Below are 18702 nucleotides of genomic sequence, written 5' to 3'. Positions count from 1 at the left end.
TCTTTGCAGCGCTGGGTCATGTGAAAATGTTACGTTCTCCTTTTGGGCTTGAAATGAGAGTGAAGAATCCAGGGGAAAGATGCTGAAGAGAAAACATAAGTGTGAAACAGGAGGATCCATAAAATTTCCTATTGTATCACAGTGCAGGAGGGCAGTGTCAGCAATAACTCGCAAGCTCTGTCTCTTTTCAGTCCTTTGGTTTTTTAACATTCTTGTATGTACAGAGCTTTGAGGAAGTAGTAAGTGGCAAATGTGCTTTACAGGTAGAGGCTGGTATGGAAGGCAGATTTCTGTGTGTTCTCTGAAGTCCTGCTGTGCATATAACCAGCTTTTTGCAGAGAAGGGGGAATGCTGGATAGGTGTCTTTCTGGGGGAGATCATACTGAGGACCTGGGTTTGAATGATGTCCTCTCCCTTCCCCCCCAGTTATCTCCTCTCCGTTTGTTTTGAGAAGGTTATGCAGGAAATGTCTTCACCATATGGAAGCACTAGTAATGATATCACCATATGGGAAGTATCAGCTTGGCTTCTTCCCAGTGAAAACAACCCTTTCCACACCACATGTCTCTTAAAACGTTTGTCAATATTTGTTGCTTCAGGAGGATCGTGCTGTATCAAGGAGGGACAGGTCACAGGCTTGTAGAATGAGCCCTGAACAGCAGTGTCCTTGCCTCCTGGGGCTCCTTGTTTTTGCTTCATTTTTCCAGCCTCTTCTGTCCTTGGAAGTCTGAAGTGGGGAAGGGTGAAGAGGCTTGCTGTCGCTTCCCACCCGCTCAAGGCTGTAGAGCTGATCACTCCCTGTAGTGTGATGCCATGTGCCTCAGATAGCAGCGCAGAGGCTCGTGCACTGCTTCTTAAGCAGAAGGTTTTATTTCAGGCTTGCTGTATACTCAGACTTCTGTACTGCTTCAGTCCAAATCACATCTTACCAGCCTTGTTGGCTGTGCATTGGGTCACCTCGGGGTATCACGTTTCTTCCATGCTTAGTATCTTTGGGATTTCTTAATTCTGCTGGGGTCCCACTGAGGTTTTATGGTGGGATTTTAAAAGGAGCACAAGATTGGGACCAACCAAATTCCACCAAAACTCAAGGTGTTAGGCACCGAGCTCCCATGGATCCTTTCTGTCTTCCAAATGGGCCACTAAGGTGTTTATTACTAATGTTCCTTTCTCAGTCTTCAGATGATGCTCTAGAAAATGGAAGTTAAAGCAATTTTATGCACAATTTAAGTAATGCTTTAAAGAGAGCACTACTCATCTCTGCTTCCCTTCTTAAAATGAGTGAGAATTTGGCTTTCTGTTGGTTCCTACAATAAGATATGGATATATTTCAGAGTTAGCTATTTGTTTAAAACAGACTTTCAGTGGTGTGAATGAAAAAAGGTCAATATGTTTTTATTGGTAGTTCAGCTGAATGCATCATCCTCCTTACCACAGAGCAGTGAGAAGTGCTCAGACTGAGTCTGGTTTCTTCAACTGGTAGAAACTCTTATAAGTATTGTTGTTGAAGGTTGCTACAGTTGTACAAAAGTGTAGTTTGGCTTCACATAAGGAATTAGAGTTTTTGAGGGTGGCAGGCAACCCCCCCCGGTCTTACGTAATTTACAGAATATTTCAGTTGTTTTTGGTTGTTGTAATAGTTTTCTGTTTTGTAGTTTCCACAAAAGCAAACTTTTTTGCTTTTCCTGGAATTCTGGCATTACTGTAATAATGAAAGATGATTTATGGAGAGAAGATGACTTTTAGTTATGTGAAGGCCCATTTTTTTTGTTGATGGCCCAGTAATTCAAATGTGTGATGAGTTAGATCACGCATGCATTATTTTTTGTTCAATTTTAACATATTCTGAAATCTCCTTCACTGGCTGGAAAAATTCCCTTGAATTTTTTTGGACTTCCAATGGGATCCACAGTAGGAATGTGAAAACACGTCATTCCTTCAGTAAGGAATTTTTATAAGTCAAAGAGAATAATTTTTAAATGTTGGGTGGGGAGTGGTGAACAAAACCTCTGTCTTCTCTAACTTGAAAAACAGGCATGCAAAAAGTACTTTATCCTTTCTTCGCAGGACAGTATCTATAGCTGCTTGGAGCAGTACTCCTGCATAATCTATAATATTTGAGTGAGTTTTTGATTGAGGTTGCAGAGTATGCAGTAAGAGAACAGGTCTCTGCAGTGAGCTCAGAGAAGATAAACCATAACCTAAGTTCTGAATAGCTGTGGAATTGGCGATTTTCTGTCTTGCACTGAAACTGGTGCCCTGTTTCTACTAGGTTTAAAACCAAATGTTGGTGAGGAGGAGGGGGGGGAAGTGTTTTGTGGTGGTTTGTGTTGTGGTTTTTTTGTTTGGTTAGTTTTTTTAAGGAGGCTTAAATTAAGATGGATGTATTGCAAAGCAGTAAACTCTGTTGGAGTTCAGCTTTTACCGTCAGGTAGTGGTGGGGGTTAGAAGATTGGGGGCTGCAAAAAGGGGAAGGAGTGACCTTGTTGAGGGATGGGTAACATTGAATCAAACTCCCTGGTGGGGTGGCAGGGAAATCAAGGAGTGGCTGTTTGCCGTGTCACAGAGGTGGGCAAAACTCCAGCTATCTCTACCAGTCTGACCTGGGGGAAAAATCCTGTCTCTTAAAACACACGGCCAGATTATGGATTTATCTGGTGTGTGTGTAAGATGCATTAACTAGCATCTCAGATTGTCATACTGCTGGAAGCCCCCTCTGACATCCTGTCTCCATGTCTGGCTGGCAGCGTGATGTTGGGGGGAGGGGTCTTCTAGTGACCTCGACTGCGAGGTGGCTCAGCTTCTTCGTGATTCCTCTCTTGGAGTGAGCTGAGTGCTTTGAAATCAGTTTGGGTGTGCGTGTGGCTGAGATCCTGCAGATCTGCTGTGACTCAAGCAGAGCTGCACCAGCTTTTGCTGAAAGTGCAGAGAAGCATGTGTAGGAGACATGTGAACTGGTCCCAGCTGGTCTGGCAGAAAGATCAGCCCTGAGTGCGGTTTTGCCGCTAATCTGCAGGAGCCTAGGGAGAGGAGACCGCATCTCCCTGCCAAGTGCAGCGGAGCGGGGGATTTTGCTTTTGCAAGTAAATCTCAATGCTGATTCTTCATCTTGGACTTTCAATCTCCCTGGGTGCTGTGGTTAATTAGAAACCCTCCTGGCTCCTTGCCATGCCTTTTCACTCCAGTTCTGCAGCCTGTCTCTAGACTGCTGATTACTGACACTGGACCGGGCGTTCCAAGCTGGGGTGGTACTACAGTCAGGCTGGGAAGACCTGTGCTCCAACCCAGATAGCCTGGGGTGTTTGTAGAGAGCGTGGGGGTGAGGGTCTAAGGGGGATGGATGGTTCTTAATCCAGTGGGCCTGAGCCTTGCCGAGGTGAATCTATGCTGGGGGAGAGAGCCTGAGGCACCTCAGATGAAGAGGGGTAATGGAGGATCATCAGGCCACAGGCCTGACTGTCTGCTCTGGATTCTCACCCATGGACCTGTCAGGACTCCATTCCTGAACACGAGTCTGGTACACAGTTGGCTCCCTCCTCGTGTTTGCTATGGCTTCAATATGTTTTGCCTTTTAGTGACACAGTGCTACTGGTTTTCCCTCACACTTCTCTTGCTTAATAGCTAGTTACAATGGACGACTGCCTGTGGCTGCAGTCAATTCTGTCTGGACCTCCTGTTGCAAGGTCCAAAATGCTGTCCTAGGCGTATCCTGAGCATGTGGATGAGTGCTTTTGATGTGCTGGTAAGAGAAATGTGGTCTTTTGTTGAACTTAATCTTTTGAGCTTCCACATGATCTAGGACTGTGAGCTGGTTAGTTAGAGTCTGGCTGCAGCCCTCAGGAGGCCCTGAAAATGATGAAGCAGTTGCCCCTAGGATGGGGGCACATGGGGAGGCTTAGGAAGCACTGGTGCTACAGTTCTGAAAACATTAATGCTATCCAGAAGTGGAGCCTGTAGTTGGTTGGATCCCTTTGCTTTCCCTGGCTGGGTCTGCACTCCTCCTGAGGAGCTCCCTGTAGAATGGTGGTTGTCACAGGTGGCTCCCAGGGCCACCTCTCTGGGCAGCCTGTGTGGAGTATCCAGTGAGTGTCCTTGTGTGGGCAGAGCATGGGATGCTCTGGAAATTGGGTGAAGAGGAGGGGGGTCTTCCTCGAGAGGCTTTGGGGTTTTGGTTGCTGGGGAAGATTGTCACAACTCTTCTCTCCATCTTTCTTAGTCTCGTATAGCAAAGCGAGGAAGGAAGCTTGTGGATTACGACAGTGCCAGACATCATTTTGAAGCCCTGCAAACTGCAAAGAAGAAGGATGAAACCAAAATCGCAAAGGTAAAGCAAGCAGAAGGATGTGCAGCCATCCTTTCATTTCATGAGGTCTGCATTTGCCTACTGAGCAGTTTTTAAGTGCGCCTCTACCTCTTCATTGGGTGTGTTTTGTTCAGAGTGGTGTCGTGAACTGGTGAAGTTTGACTAGGTATTTCCTTCTCATTTGTTTAGTTCTAGAAAGCAGGGTGGTCTCTATTGTGTTGGTTCAGACTCGCCATCATCAGTGAGCTTCTCTTAGTGGCCAAGGCCTAGGCGTGCATCTCCTCAGATGCTGCAGGACCAGTAACCTCTGTCAGGAAAGCTCTTGTACCTCTGGGGGAAGCAAAGCCTTGCAGTGCCTCAGCAAAATTTGCCAGTTTGCTTCTTGGGGCTCTGTCTCCCCATCTTATAGCAGTGGTGAGAGTAAGTGTTTGAGTGTTGCTTGAGGCTGGTTGTATTCATGAAGTCCTCTGATATTCTAGGACAGAGAGACCCTTAGGAGTGTGAATTACAAGTTCATTGGTAGAAATGCACCCTATGCACACTTGATGACTGTGTTCTGTTGTCTATTGGTCACAATTACTGATAATAAATATGGCTGAAAGCAGGAAAACAAAGAGTTTTCTCTTGTCAGGGTGTGGTTTCTTTCATGCCTGTGAACAGCTTGATCTAGGGTTAACCCCAGAGCATGCCTAACGTGCAAGTGCAGGATTTTTTTTTTTAAAATTAAAATAAATGTCATTAAAATAAAATTCAGATTTTCTTTCAAAGGTAGCTGAAGAAAGGTGATAGTGCTAACCTTGTACTAGAGGAGGCGCATGGTTTGAATACCTGCCCAGAAAATAAGCTGTGGATTACTCCTGTACCCTGAGTGGATTTGAATCTACGTGCTCCACTCCACAGGACAGGTCTTGACACAATAGAATAGTTCAGGGCTGGGGAGACATCTTTTTAATTCTCTTGAATGTGGGCCATGGCACATCAGGACTCTTCAGGTTAGAAGCAGTACAGGAAAGAAAGAGCCTGGATCTGTATCTGTTAACCAGGCTGAGAAGACTTGTCGTCCTTTGCTTAGAGTTATTCCTGGTAGGGGGAAACATGGACTCTGTGAGAGATGTTAGTGTTTCTCCTGCATGGAAGAAATAAAGATGCATCTCTCCCCCGAGCGAAAGATCTGCATTTAATGGCCAACTGACAGTACTTTTATTTTTAAGCTGCAAGTCATCAGTCATCTACTCACCCAGTGCATGCACTGTGATTAACCTTGACAGACAAAAGGGAGAGAGATTGATGGCTCAGGTGTCATTGCATCATTTGTGTGGCAAAGCAAGTCTTGGTTGTGTATGCAAGGCACGAGGCCCAGCGGGTTGTTCCTTCTGTTCAAAGCAGTACTTCACTGTGTTTGGGGATAAGAGCAGAATTTCCCTGGGGCTGTGGTAGTATTATTGGTGTGTGCTTCTGGGATCTTTGCTGCAGTGGAAATGTTTTTTGTAGGAATTCATCTACTCAGGTTAGTACCTGGTGATTTTCACCAGAGGCTGACCTTTGTCATTGCTGCACTCGCTCATGTTGCCCCGAATGCTCACGTAAGACATTATTAACAAGGCATCGTTTGTTGCTCTTTTGTTGAAGTATGAAGAACAGTGCAGTTTGAAGAGTGAAATGTTGAGATTTAGGAGTTGGTGCTATGTTCCTGATTTAGCCTGTGCAAGTGTCTCTTAGTACGTGATTGGGCTCCTCTTGTTAGCCAAAAATGTGCACCGGATCAGATCTTTCCACCCTCTGTACTTTAGGCCGTAAGCTCATGCACGGGATAATAATGTGACACATCGCACTGTCCTGGTCCTGTAAAGATGGGAGCAGTGGGTCCCCAAAAGTTATGTACGTATGCTGTTCCCAAATGGGCAGGTTTCACAGCCCAGCCTGTGATCCCACACTTGCAGCTCTGCAGAGCTATGGGCAGCAGCCAGGGCTCAGCATGCCAGGCTGATGTAGGAAGTTCACCTCTCTGTTCCTGTGACTGCAATTTTGCTCGTGTACCTTTGAAGTAGGGTTGTTCCGGTGTAAGGTACTTTAGAATATGATGACAGGCCCCTAGGAAAGAGAAATCTTGTTTACGACGCAGCATACAAATGGGAACTGGCTTGATTGATGTTTCATGGTATAGTAACACAAACAGAAATGCAAATACTTTTTGGAGCTATATTTGTCTGTTTTTTCCTTCTCTAATATATGGATGTTCTTTTCCCACTCAGGACTCCTGCCACTTATTGCTAAACTCACAACCCGCCATTAAAATAAAGCACTGTGGACTTTCAGCTGTTGCATGCAAATAATTACGGTGGTTGATTAATCCTGACCTCTCTTTAAGGAGCTCTCACTTCACAGCCATGACTTGGAGTAGGGTTGTCTGTGTGCTAGGTCACTAACAACTATATCTGTTGCTCTTTGCAGCTGCCTGGCTGGTCTGCAGTATCCCAGCCCACACTGGAGCATTAATTACTGCTAAACTTGGCATGCTTCAAAGGATTCATAACTGATCGGCCCAGGATGTTTGTTTTTTCTCTCACCTTGGTGATACTGGTTTGGCCCAGCCTCTAAGTACACTCTCTGTTGTGATTTTAGTTTTTTTATCCTAAAAGATATATGTTTGTGTCTCTCTTGTTCTCTGTTTATTTTTTTCTCTTTTCACTCAAACATGCTCCCTCCTCCCAGCCTGTTTCGCTGCTTGAGAAAGCTGCGCCTCAGTGGTGTCAAGGGAAGCTACAAGCTCACCTCGTTGCGCAAACTAATCTGCTCCGAAATCAGGTGACTGCTGATCTACCTGGCTCTAACCCTGCATGCGCTATTTTGGGCTCTAGATTGTACCATGCGACTAATCTCTAGGCAACGTTCACTCTAGTCCCCTCTGTTAAGTGTGTCCTTGATATTCCTGAGCCACAGTGGACACGTGGAAGTTGCTGACCAGTGAATGAATTTGTGCCTACCCTATTGATTTCTAATCAGGTGTGTTAATACTGAGCTATTGTTTTCTCACCCTAAAATGAAATGAGGATGAAGAAAGGCTATGGAATAACTCCAAGGCAGAGGATGATGTAGTGTAGTTCCTCCAATTATTCCTTTATTTTTCTTCTAAGAGAAGCAGTCAATTTTTATTGTTGATGTTTCAAGAAAGAAAAAAGAGGAAAACATTGGAAAAATTGGCTTCTGCGTTTCTGCTGTTGAGTACAGCCAGAAAAAACCACATTGCTTCAAAAGCAATTTCTATGGCTGCTGAGTTAAATTGCAACATTCTCCCATGGTAAAATCCAAGTTTCCAAAATGGGCACTGTGCTGGCCCTTCTGGTCTAAACAAGCTGTTCCCAGGTGTACGGAGGTTCAGTCTGCATAGGAGAAGAGGTGGGCCCAGACCAAGGAATTCGCACCCCGTGTAATACATTTGAACAGCTCCAGGTTGAGGTCATGGTTGCAGAACTTGGCCGAACATTTAGGTTGTAGCGTCTTGAAGGACGTGAGAGCAGCTCAGAGAAACTGCAGGGACTAAGAATTTCAATCCTACTTGCATAGGAGAAGTGTGGCTTCCTGATGAAATCTCCCTTGGTATTTACATTGGAGCTCCTAAAGGGATAAGAGGGAGCTGACAGAAAACAGTCAGTGAGAAGAAAATGCTTTCAATAGACAAGGGATAGTAAATCATTACCCAGGCTGGGAGAGCACCAGTTACCTGCTCACAGGTTCCTGGTGAGCTCATCTGTTCTCATTCAAATGCTCCTACGTTTTCACATTCCTCATCAGTGAATGAATTGCAGTTTAAAAACACTAACTCCTCTCACCTTATAAAGCACCTGAGTTTTTCCACAGTCATTTATGACTGCAGATCAGGGAAAAGACTAGATTACCACATCAATAAAGCCTGGGGAAAGAACAGCTGTTAGCCGTCCTGCTTAAGATGCATAGCAAAGGGAGGAAATATGTATTCATTCTTGATTGAAGGGAGAAGGACATTTGGCAGGCTGCCGGGGGCTTTTCCTGTGCCTCTGCCGTGCTGGGAACGATCTGCATGGTTGTGGTTCTTGACTGGTCTGTTTTGGAGGACTAGAAAGCAGGTATGGGAAGTTTCTCAAGCCACAAATAAATAAATCGGCTCTTGGGCATTTTTCCGCTTCTCAGACTGACTGCTGTGACTGGGAGTAATACCACTGCCCACAGATTGCCTAGAGAAACAGTACTTACGAGTGCTCCTTCATCCATTACACTCTGATCTTAGACAGGCTACCAAGAGTCAATCGATAATTTCACTGTACTGGGTGACTTTGCCCTAAAGCAGGTGACAAGGGGGTATGTAATCCTTTCACCCTCTGTGTTGTGGGGGTGTTAACCTCCTGCTAAATGACATTAGTATTTTCAGTCACCTCAGGTATTTTCAAATCAAGTTAAGTCCTCCTTTAAGTTTTTCCTCTTTCATTCTTGAACTAAACAATACTATTGCCAACCTTAATTTTCTGTTTCTACTTGTGCGAGTCTTTGGGTTTTGTTTGGTTTTTTTTTTAATTTTAATTTCATTGGGGACTAAAAAAAAAATCTCAATAAAGAAGATTAGTTTGTATTCTGAACCTGTAGGTTTTCCAGCTTTTCTTCACAAACACAAGCAGGCAGGAAAAAAAAAAGGCTTCAGGTTTCATATTTGCATGCCTTCAAGACTGAAAGTGTTATTGACAACCCTAAATCTCGTTAAGCTCTTGATAAAAGCGGGAAGGCTGATGACACTGCATTTATTGAAGACCTTCACAATGTTAAGCCTAAAAAAAAAAAAGTCCTTCCCTTTACAAGCAGCTGTGTTGCTGTTTCTTCTTGCCTGATAATTTTACAACCTCCAAGCAAAAATGGGGTCAGCAAGACCTATTATTTCTACTGTAAAATCAAGTCCGTTCCTCCAGTGTGCAAACTGCTGGCTTTTTAGGCCTTTAGCAGATACTAACAAAAACAATACAGTGGGCGTTTTCTGTAAAGTCTCCTGGGGGGGTTGCTATCGCACGCTCTCAGTTACAAATTTTGGTGACTACACTTTTTGAAACAAAAGGGAAAATGGCTTAGAACAGCAAATTTTTGCCTTTTTGCTAAGCTCCCCTGAAATGCTGAATACAGACTAAAAAGCAACATCCTTGGTGCTGCTGTGATAACAGAATGACATGTCTGTCTGTAGGAGTGTCGTTGTTTAAGCCCAGTCGGCAACCAAGCACCACACAGCCGCTCGCTCATGTCCCCCCACCCCCCGCGCCCCTCGGTGGGATGGAGGACAGAATTGGAAGGGCAAAAGTAAGAAAACTTGTGGGTTGAGATAAGAACAGTTTAATAATTGAAATAATAATAATAATATTAATAAGAAAACTGTAATGAAAAGGAAATCAGTGAAAAAAAGAGAGAGGGACAAAACCCAGGAAAAACAAGCGATGCAACCGCTCACCACCCACTGACCGATGCCCAGCCAGTCCCGGAGCAGTGATCGCTGCCCCCGGCCAACTCCCCCCAGCTGATATACTGAGCATGACGTCATATGGTATGGAATATCCCTTTGGCGAGTTTGGGTCAGCTGTTCTGGCTGTGCCCCCTCCCAGCTTCTTGTGCACCTCCTCGCTGGCAAAGTAGGGGAAGCTGAAAAGTCCTTGACTTAGTATAAGCACTGCTTAGCAACAACTAAAACATCAGTCTGTTATCACATTATTCTCATGCTAAATCCAAAACACAGCACTGTACCAGCTACTAGGAGGAAAATTAACTCTATCCCAGCTGGAACCAGGACAAGGAGAAAGCCAGCAAGCTGAGTCCTGGGCTGTGCTGCCCTTCTGAGGGGCGGGTCTGGCAGGGACTGATGGGGGCTTTGGCCTGGGTTAAGGTGCCCAGCTCTCCTCCTTACCCCTGCCTCATAGATATCTAAAATATTTACTGAACAGTGCATAATTACCACAGTTCACAGCATAGTGTTTGAAGAGAAATGGTCACCAGATTGCCTGAAAGCACTAGCCTGGATATTGCCAGACACTCGTGAGTGCTGGGATGCATGATGGTAGGAAATGTAATGGGGAATAACTGCCTCCCTGTCACAACTGAACTGGTTGTGCTTGGCATTCTGAGCCTTGGCTAGGGGGAAGGTCAGGAAAGCATTTGTGTTGTCCAGCTCCTGCTCAAACCTTCTCCCTTTCAGGCAGGGAGAAGAGAGGAAGAATTTTCTGAGATCGCATTTCATGGACCTGGGCAATACGTCCTTCTGCCTCAGTTCTCCATCAGGTTGGCAAGGATGACAGCTGAAATAGAAAGTGCACAGATACAGTAGCAGTGGACTCTGCCCCTGAAACCTATTTTTTTCCTCCTTTCCCCACTGTACTGCATGAGCTGGCTTTTCTTCTAGCAGGGCTTATGACCAAGTTGATGTCTGTCTTCGGCTCCAGCTGGAAGCAGTCAGGGCTATCCAGTGTCAGGACCCCTGCTTCCAAGCAAAATAAATCTCACTGGTGAGAAGATCCCTGGGCTGACAAAGGAATGAAGAATTAATTCAATGCTACACCTGGGACTGAGAGCACTAGCTAAGCCACGGGCACTAGATGAGTCCCCGATTCCTACAGCTACTCTAGAGTGAACGTTGCCTGTTGCTGATTTTGCTTTTGCCTCGGGATGTCACAATATTCACACATTGCTTTCTAGGTTCTTTGACCTTCTGAACAGGTAAACGAGAGAGGGAAAGACTGTTATTAATTTTCACCGTATCTGAAAAACTAACAGCATTCAATGGTGCCTCATCTCCCAGCTATCCCATCCCTTGGGTTGATTCTGGTTCCAGTCTAGTTTGGAAATTAGAGTAAGATAAAGCCAAAGGATGGACTGGGATTTTTTTTTCCCCTTTAAAATGGTTACATTAGAAACATTCATTCATAGAGGGATTTTAAGGCAGAACGAGTCTTTGTGATCATTGTCTGTGATCCAGCATAAACTGTGTCTCTGTTTAAATGGGCTTTTTGTTTGTTTTTTGCAAACTCTCTTGAAATGTTGGGTTTTTCAGTGGGCGTAGCACTGAAATACAGGGGTTTCTGGGTGGAAGCATCATGGCCCCTTCTCCCCCTGCGTGTTCCTCACAAGGTCTGCTTAACTTTTGAATACCTCCCAGTTGTGTCCTTTTCTGGGGGAAACTTTCTCTTCTAATCTTGAGTACAAAGTTTTGGCCCTGCCTTTGGCAGCAATGAGCGACCCTCTGAAAGGTGGAGCTAGCTGGAAAGCAGGAGCTTCTGCTGGTTGCTCATAAATCAGGAGAGAAATGGAGAGTGTAAGGATCCTATACCACACTGTGAGGAGTAGGACTCTGAACGGCAAAATATTTTTAAGTCCTTTCTCCCATCAATCCTATCTTTGCATATACCTGTCGCTAAGGAGTAGTAAGCTGGGTTTCTTTAATTAAGCTGGCACAAAGAAGATAAAACTTCATTTTGTAGAAGGGGTAGGAATCTGACTGCAGGCTCAGAGAGAGATCCAGTTCCCCCAAGTAGGCACTTGTGCTGACCTTTCTGTTAAGATGTGTCATCAAGTTGCTCATGCAGGGATTTGCCATCCTGCATACCAGTGCACAGGGTTATGGGAGAATGCTGTGCTGTTGCAAATTACAGAATAGAAACATTTTAATTAGCAAGCTTTGAATTTTAAGTCAAGGCACTGAAAAGAGGAAGAGGTCACCTAGGACAAATATGGGAAGGGGAATGTGCTTGTTGCTAGTGTCTGCTGTCAGCAACAGAAACCAGGATCACCCTTCTTGTCACTGAAACCCAGTAGAATTCAGGTATCAGTGTTGGAGTCTGTCAGTGTCTAGGTCAAATGAACAGGTCAAATTTAAGCTCTCAACTGGGAGAAAGAGGTCCTGTACGAGGCATATTTCCTTTGGTGTTGGTGGCCGACAGCCAGCCAGGGATTGCTCTTGTATTAGATCCTCACCTATGAGAGTATGTGAGACCGCTGAAACCAAGACCTGCTGCTCAAGCACTCCAGCCTGGCCTCCTGCTGGCACAACTCATGCTTTGCATACCCTTCCTTGCTTCTCCAGTCAGCTTTGTGAGAGAGCTGTATCAGCCAAGGATGCAGACCTCCTCCCTTTCTCAGAAGAGATGGGGCTTTGGCATGACCTTACCTGAGCAGAGAGAGTCCCCATGAGGGAAGACTCTTCTTCAATGCCATTTGGGATGGATTTCAACTCTTTCAGAGACCTGGCAAGGGGCAGGGGCCACTATTATCTTCATCTGTATCCAAGCTGGAGGCTGAACTGCCTGACCAGCTCCATTCAGTTTTTGAAGCCAGGGAAACTTACAGAACTTAAAGCACATTAGTGGATGTTTGATTTACTGAGTGTCCAAACTGGGAAATCTATTGAGAGAAAACCTGAGAGTAACACGTGCAAACTGAAGGGGCTTCAGGTCACTTGTGAATCAACCCTGGTTCCTGGGAGACTCATTTAGGACGGGGATTACCCCATGCCAGAATTTTGCCTGGTCTCCCAAGGAAGTCAAAAGAGTCACAGTTGTCCCAGCCCTGCAGGGTACTTGTCTGCACTGGAGCTGACAATCTCCCTTCTCTGTTATTAAGGCTGAAGAAGAGTTAGTAAAGGCTCAAAAGGTGTTTGAAGAGATGAACGTTGATCTGCAGGAGGAGCTGCCTTCACTATGGAATAGGTGAGTACTGGAAGTTTTCGCAAGGGCTGGTTGGAAGGAAGTGAACACCCAAGCTCTTCTATCACTGTTCTCCTTAGCTTGGGCTGGGTGTCTGCTCTTGTTTTCTGGATCATCTCAGAGAGTCTGTTCTAGGATTCCCCCCAGCCAGGTTCACCCTGGGCTTTCTGTGCTTTGCTTCATGATCCTCATGAAAAACTCAATTTTACCACAAAAAGAAACTGTGTTTCTATGCTTTGTCTGATTAATCCCTTTGCCCCACCAACTCTGCCCAACTTTCCTGGGCAATGGCCCAGCTTCTGCTGTGGACAGCAGACAGAGCAGGCTGGGTCACTAAGATTTTGAGTGTGGAGCTGGCTGGCTGGAAGGAACATCTGCAGCTGAGTGGGTATGTCAGCTGAGTGATTAAGGAAAGATGAGATGTCAGAGGGGTTTATACAGTCACTGGACTTGGAAAGAGCCAAGAGGTGATGCCTTGATCACTGTGTCTCGCCATGCAAACTTATGAGCACCTGGTGAAGCAGTAGGTTTAACACAAGAGGGAGGATGAGAGGACAGGTTGCTCTGCTTTGCATGCCACTTTCAGGTTTGGGCAGTTGGGTGAACAAAGACAGGGGAAGGCTCCTGGTGTGGCTGCCTTCTCTTGCCCCTAAATGTGCTCCTGGCTATGTGACACAGGACCCAGTGAGGAACTAGTGGTTATAACTGTCCTGTTGTGCTCTATTTAACAAAACATAGCCTGGGCAGAGGAAAATGGGCTGAGAGACTAGGAAGACCTGAGAGACCATGGATTTGCCATACCAGTGCTTATGGTGATGAAAAGGGAGGAGAAAGAAACAGACCAACATTTAGCTTGGAGGATGAACTGGAGGGCAGCAGAAGCTGATGTATGGGGAGGGCACAGTGGAAAGCAGGCAAAATCCTCGTAGGAGTGTCCCAGTTTCTTATTTTTAAATGCAATGATCACATCTGGGTTGGCAATCCTGGTCTGGGGGGGATGGAGAGAGTGGGCAGAAAGCAAAGGTGCTGATGTCTGCCTTCACTCCCCTTTCCTCCCAGCCTGGGTCAGGACTCTGCTCAGAGCAGCTTGCAGGCCTGGCTGAGGAAGGAGCTGGGAGGGATACAGGCATCTGGGTGGTTCCATGTGCGGAATGGTGATGCTGCTGGCTTTGGAGAGCATCTCCCTCCTGCTGTTGCTCCTCCAGCTGGGTGCTGGTAGAGCACTCTCTATTGGCAGCTGGCAGGCTGGCTAAAGGAAGGAGGGCAGCAGGCAGCTGCTGGGATTTTAAGGTGCCACAGGCTGTTCACAGGCTCCTGCTATGCAGCTGATCCTTTTGCTTTCCTGTTGCTCTCTGTGCCTATCCTGTGCTTTCTTACTCTTCTGCCCCTGAAACAAACAGTTCATGCTTTTTTGCTTCCCCTGGTGCTGAGGGACTTCAGAGTGAATTAATATCTGTCCTGCCAATTCCCCCAGCTCTCCCCACGCTCCATCTGTGTCACAGCCTCTATCCTTTTCCTTTCTATCACCCTACTGCTGGCTCTCTTTTTTTTTTTTTCTTCTTTCCTTTTTTCCTTTCTTTCCCCCCCATCCTGCACCTCTCTCTACCTTTAGCCAGCACAAATTCAGATCCTATCCTACCTGGCCTCCTCCTTATCTTAGGCATGTTTGCCCCATACCTGGCCTTTGCTCCATCATCCCTTTCATGCCTCTCTGCCGCCCTTCTCTTCCAGCATCTACCAGACCTGACAGAGTTGAGTTTGAATGGGAATGGTGGGTGGGAGGTAGCAGAAGGGGCAGAATTGAAAGGTTTTGGGAGAGCATTGTGTCCATTAAGTTTTTCTGTCTCATTTTTCATTTGGCAGTCGTGTTGGTTTCTACGTCAACACATTCCAGAGTATAGCAGGCCTAGAAGAGAACTTCCATAAAGAAATGAGCAAGGTAAGGCAACTAACAGCTTATCCTACTAATATGCCCTCTCCTCATTGTTACTAAAAAAAAACCCAAACACAAAACCCTGAAAAAAACAGCTGGAGAAAACAGAGCATGTTAACAGAAAATGTTAACGCTTAGTTTTTTCTGAGCTGCTTGGGAGAAAAGCTGTCTGAGATAGTAATGTAAAGGGATGGAGCGCAGGAAAGAGGCCACAGGGCCATGCAGCAATGGGGAGTTTGTGTTACTTGGCAGGGCTCATTTGCAGATCCACAGCAGGAAGGGAAGCCACTTTCAGGCCTATCTCTTGCTACCTTTTTTAGTTCGTCTACATTATGGATCTGTAACCTATAACCTGGGCACTCTCAACCTGGTATCTGTTTGCCGCCTCCTCTGCTGCCTGGCAGCAAGTTGCTCTGAAACCTCATCTATCTAGCTGTGGGGATGAAAACGGCAGGGAATCTGCCAATCTGCAAGTTGGCTGAAGACAGAGACCTGCCTCACTCTGGTCCCTCAAGAAGGCACTTCCCAGCAGTACCTCTCTGCTTTGGCTTCTTTCCTGTCCTGTGACCCAGAAGAAGACATCTGAGTGCTTAGCATGGCCCTTGCATGGGCTACCAGTTGGCCACGAGTTGGGAATCACAGCAGTAAGTGGTGTGGTAACCTGGTGGTGGCAGGCTGGATCCTGGTGCTGTGTGCCAGCACCCAGCAGAGACCTCAGGAACAATCTGTGGGAAAGCTCCCCATTGCCACTTTCATTTACAAATATGTTCTTGTTCTTTCAGTTAAAAGCTAGAGAAGTCTTGAATTCCTTAGGTCTGTATGCTGCTCCTAAGAGTTGCACACCCTCTGTAAATGTTGCACTAATCTCAATGAGCGACTGAGAGCCCAGCTGGAAAACTCTTGTATTCCCTCTCCTCCCCAATGTCATCCTGACAACAAGACAGCTGCTAAGCAACAAGCAACATTATAGTCCTTCAATTCCCAGCAGTCAGGGGCCCTCTGCCTTGGTGTAATGCATCAATTTTGAGCCCTGCTGACGTTTCATGGGGACCTTTCCAATTAACAGCCTGCTCTTCTCTACTAAGGGATGAACTGATTAACAATCAGTTAAGATAGGAATAGGGAGGATTGTTATAATTATCAGTTTGTTGCTGTTAACTTACATTCAGCAAAACATGGGCAAGATGGTTGTTAGACAGGAATTCTCTTCTTGTATCACGTCTTGGATTTTTCTTTCCTGAGTTTTGTTTGAGAGCAGGGCTTTTGCTTTGTCCCATAAGAACTGTCTGTTTCTTATTACTGCTGTAGCATCCAATTAACTGCTGGTGTTGCTGGCACGATGCCTCCAACATTGATTGCATTGGATCCCTCCTCCTACTAATGATAAATCTGGCATCTCGTCTTGTTTATGAATTGGCTGTTTCAGAATAGGAGTGTCTGGAGTGAATATTGGAGCCTTCGATGCCAGGGAGAGTTTAACCCCTAATATTGCATTTCTGCAAAGATTTCCAGGTCCTGCCCAAACCTAGATGGCCCAGGCAGCCCATGAAGTCAAGGCTTGTAGTTGACTGGAAGTCCAGCTGCCTTTGGGCTCCGCAGTTGAAACAGCCATATCCCAAGATTTATAAGCAGGTCTGAGGAACACCTTTGGCTACAAATCCAGAGTGAAGCTTCAGTTCTAGCACATAGACCCTTAGGTAAACGCTCTGCCTGCTTCTGCAATGGTACCTGGCAGCACACCAGTGGGGTCAGGTGGTAGAGAAGTGAAGAGGATGATGTGTAAGGGAGACAGAGCATTCCCATGAGATGCTAGCAGCTCTTCAACAGTTTGAGTGCTCTAGCATTTCATACCCCACGGAGGAGTGGAAACAGATGTAGGGCTATCCTTTCTTGGGATAGCTGAGTATGTGTACATGTCTGGGCACAAGTCTGTGTTTGGTCAGCCTGTGCAGGCCAGCCCAGACTCTCTTCTGGCACTTGGGCTCTTTTCTCATGCTTTTTCTTTCTTTTATTTTTGTATTTTGCAGTTGAACCAAAACCTCCATGATGTCCTGCTGGGTCTAGACAAGCAGTACTCAGGCAATGCCTTCCCCGTTAAAGCACAGCCCAGGTCAGTACTGTGGGAGTAGTGTCGTTCCCTCAGCTGGGGGGGAGGGACAGGGATGTCTCTACCAGGGGTATTGAAACCTCCATGTTGTCAGCTGGGGAGTGATTTGACTACCTGCATATAGCCAGCCAGTGCCCTCCTGAGAGTCCCGAGAGCATGTCCAAGATTGCACTTGGGGCTGGGTGACACAATGCAATACCTCTTACCTTTCTAGAATAGCATCTGGAGGCTTAAACTTTCAGTAGGTGCTGATATTTAGGCAACTGACTCTCAGCTCTGCTTTTTTTGAAGTCAAATTCCATGCACTGACATGTAATACTGAGCTGCCCTTCCTTCTGGGTCCAGTTGCCCAGCATCTGTCCTGTTCTTTCCCTCAAAAGCTTCCACCGTGTACCTGCAGCTTGTGAGCTTGAGCACCAAGAGCCCATTTGTTTCCCCAGCCTCCTCTTTGGCCCTCCAAACTTGGAACCACCTGTTTGCTAAAGCCTTATGCCCCTCCTGTGTACCCAGCTGAGGTGTATTTTCTCCATGTGTGTTGTGGAAGTAGTTGCAGCCTCACTAATATGAGGCCCCCTGATCTCAGAGCACTTCCAATCTGCATGTATGCAAGGAGTGAGCGTCCTCCAGGCCTTTAGTTTTCTTTCCTCAGCTGGGTCCAGTCCTGTATGGTTAAGTGCAAGTCTGCACATTCTCTAGCACTGAGAGGAGAGGGAGAGGTTGGCCTCTGGATGAGGCTGTCTGGCTCCCATCCAAATGCGTGAGTGATGAAACAGTGTCCGGCTCTGGCTTCCAGCTGCTGCTAATCCCACGTGCCGGGTGAGCAGGAGCACAGCCCAAGTCCTCGGTGTATTGGTGGAGGGAGGAGGTGAAGTCAGCATGAAGTAAGGGCAAGTTGCGGTCTGAGTGCATTGATTCAGAAGGGCTAGATCAGCTGTTGAGACCTCTGTGCTCCCTTGTCTCTCCTCCCAGTTTAACCTCCTATTGCAGTCATGCATAGACGACTTGCATGTCTTGTTCCAGCAATGTGTGTGGTGTTTGCCAGCTCTAAAGAAAGAGGACATTTGAGTTGAATTTGGCCCCTGAATTTTGGATTGCTAACACCAAATTTCCAAGAGGCTAGTAGGAACGCTTCTTGTGAAAATAATACCTTCTTCCCAAGTTAGCATGTGGTGTTTGTTGATCATCACAACCCAACAAGACTGAAGCCTTGTGAGGAGGCTGTGGTGCCCATCCTCTTGCTGCCATGTGCCGTGTTGTCTCTGATAGCAGCATCCTCCAGGGCCCTTGGAAGAGAATGAGGTAACAGGACAGATGAAGACTGTAGCCATTGCTTTGTCCAGCTCCTTCCTCCTCCTTCCTTTCTTCCTCAAGGAAGTGATTTCAGGCTGTAGTGACAGCCTGGCCCAGACATGCTCATTGTTGTTGTGGCATGAAGTTTCTGGCCTGAAAGAGTTTCCAGTGAATAAATTACCTGTCCTCACATTTTCCGCCCCCACAAACGGCTAGTTTCATCTGGGGCTCTAATGGGTGTCTCAGCTGCAGTTCTGTGTTCTTTGGCTGGCTACGAGACCACATGGCCCTAAAAACTGAAAACGAGTGCACACACAGAGGTCCCTGTGCGGGTAGCAATCTGAGTGCTGCTGCTTCATCACTTACTCCC

The 18702-nt window shown here is 46.3% G+C and overlaps 1 protein-coding gene across 4 annotated transcripts in view; it reads left to right on the top strand.

Annotated features, from left to right (window-relative positions):
• The window catches only part of BIN1 (bridging integrator 1), a 60514-nt gene that overhangs the window by 10354 nt on the left and 31458 nt on the right, over nt 1-18702 (top strand). For all 4 annotated transcript variants that reach the window (XM_009323532.1, XM_009323533.1, XM_009323534.1 and 1 more), the window contains exons 5-8: nt 4217-4324; nt 12920-13005; nt 14866-14941; nt 16963-17045. In XM_009323532.1, the coding sequence (XP_009321807.1) occupies nt 4217-4324; nt 12920-13005; nt 14866-14941; nt 16963-17045 (353 nt within the window). The remainder of the gene's footprint in view (nt 1-4216; nt 4325-12919; nt 13006-14865; nt 14942-16962; nt 17046-18702) is intronic.

Source organism: Pygoscelis adeliae, unplaced genomic scaffold (genome assembly GCF_000699105.1).
Source record: "Pygoscelis adeliae isolate BGI_AS28 unplaced genomic scaffold, ASM69910v1 Scaffold664, whole genome shotgun sequence".
NCBI classification, from domain to species: domain Eukaryota; kingdom Metazoa; phylum Chordata; class Aves; order Sphenisciformes; family Spheniscidae; genus Pygoscelis; species Pygoscelis adeliae.
The sequence above is the reverse complement of the archived record's forward strand: the minus strand, read 5'-3'. Positions and strand labels throughout refer to the sequence as shown.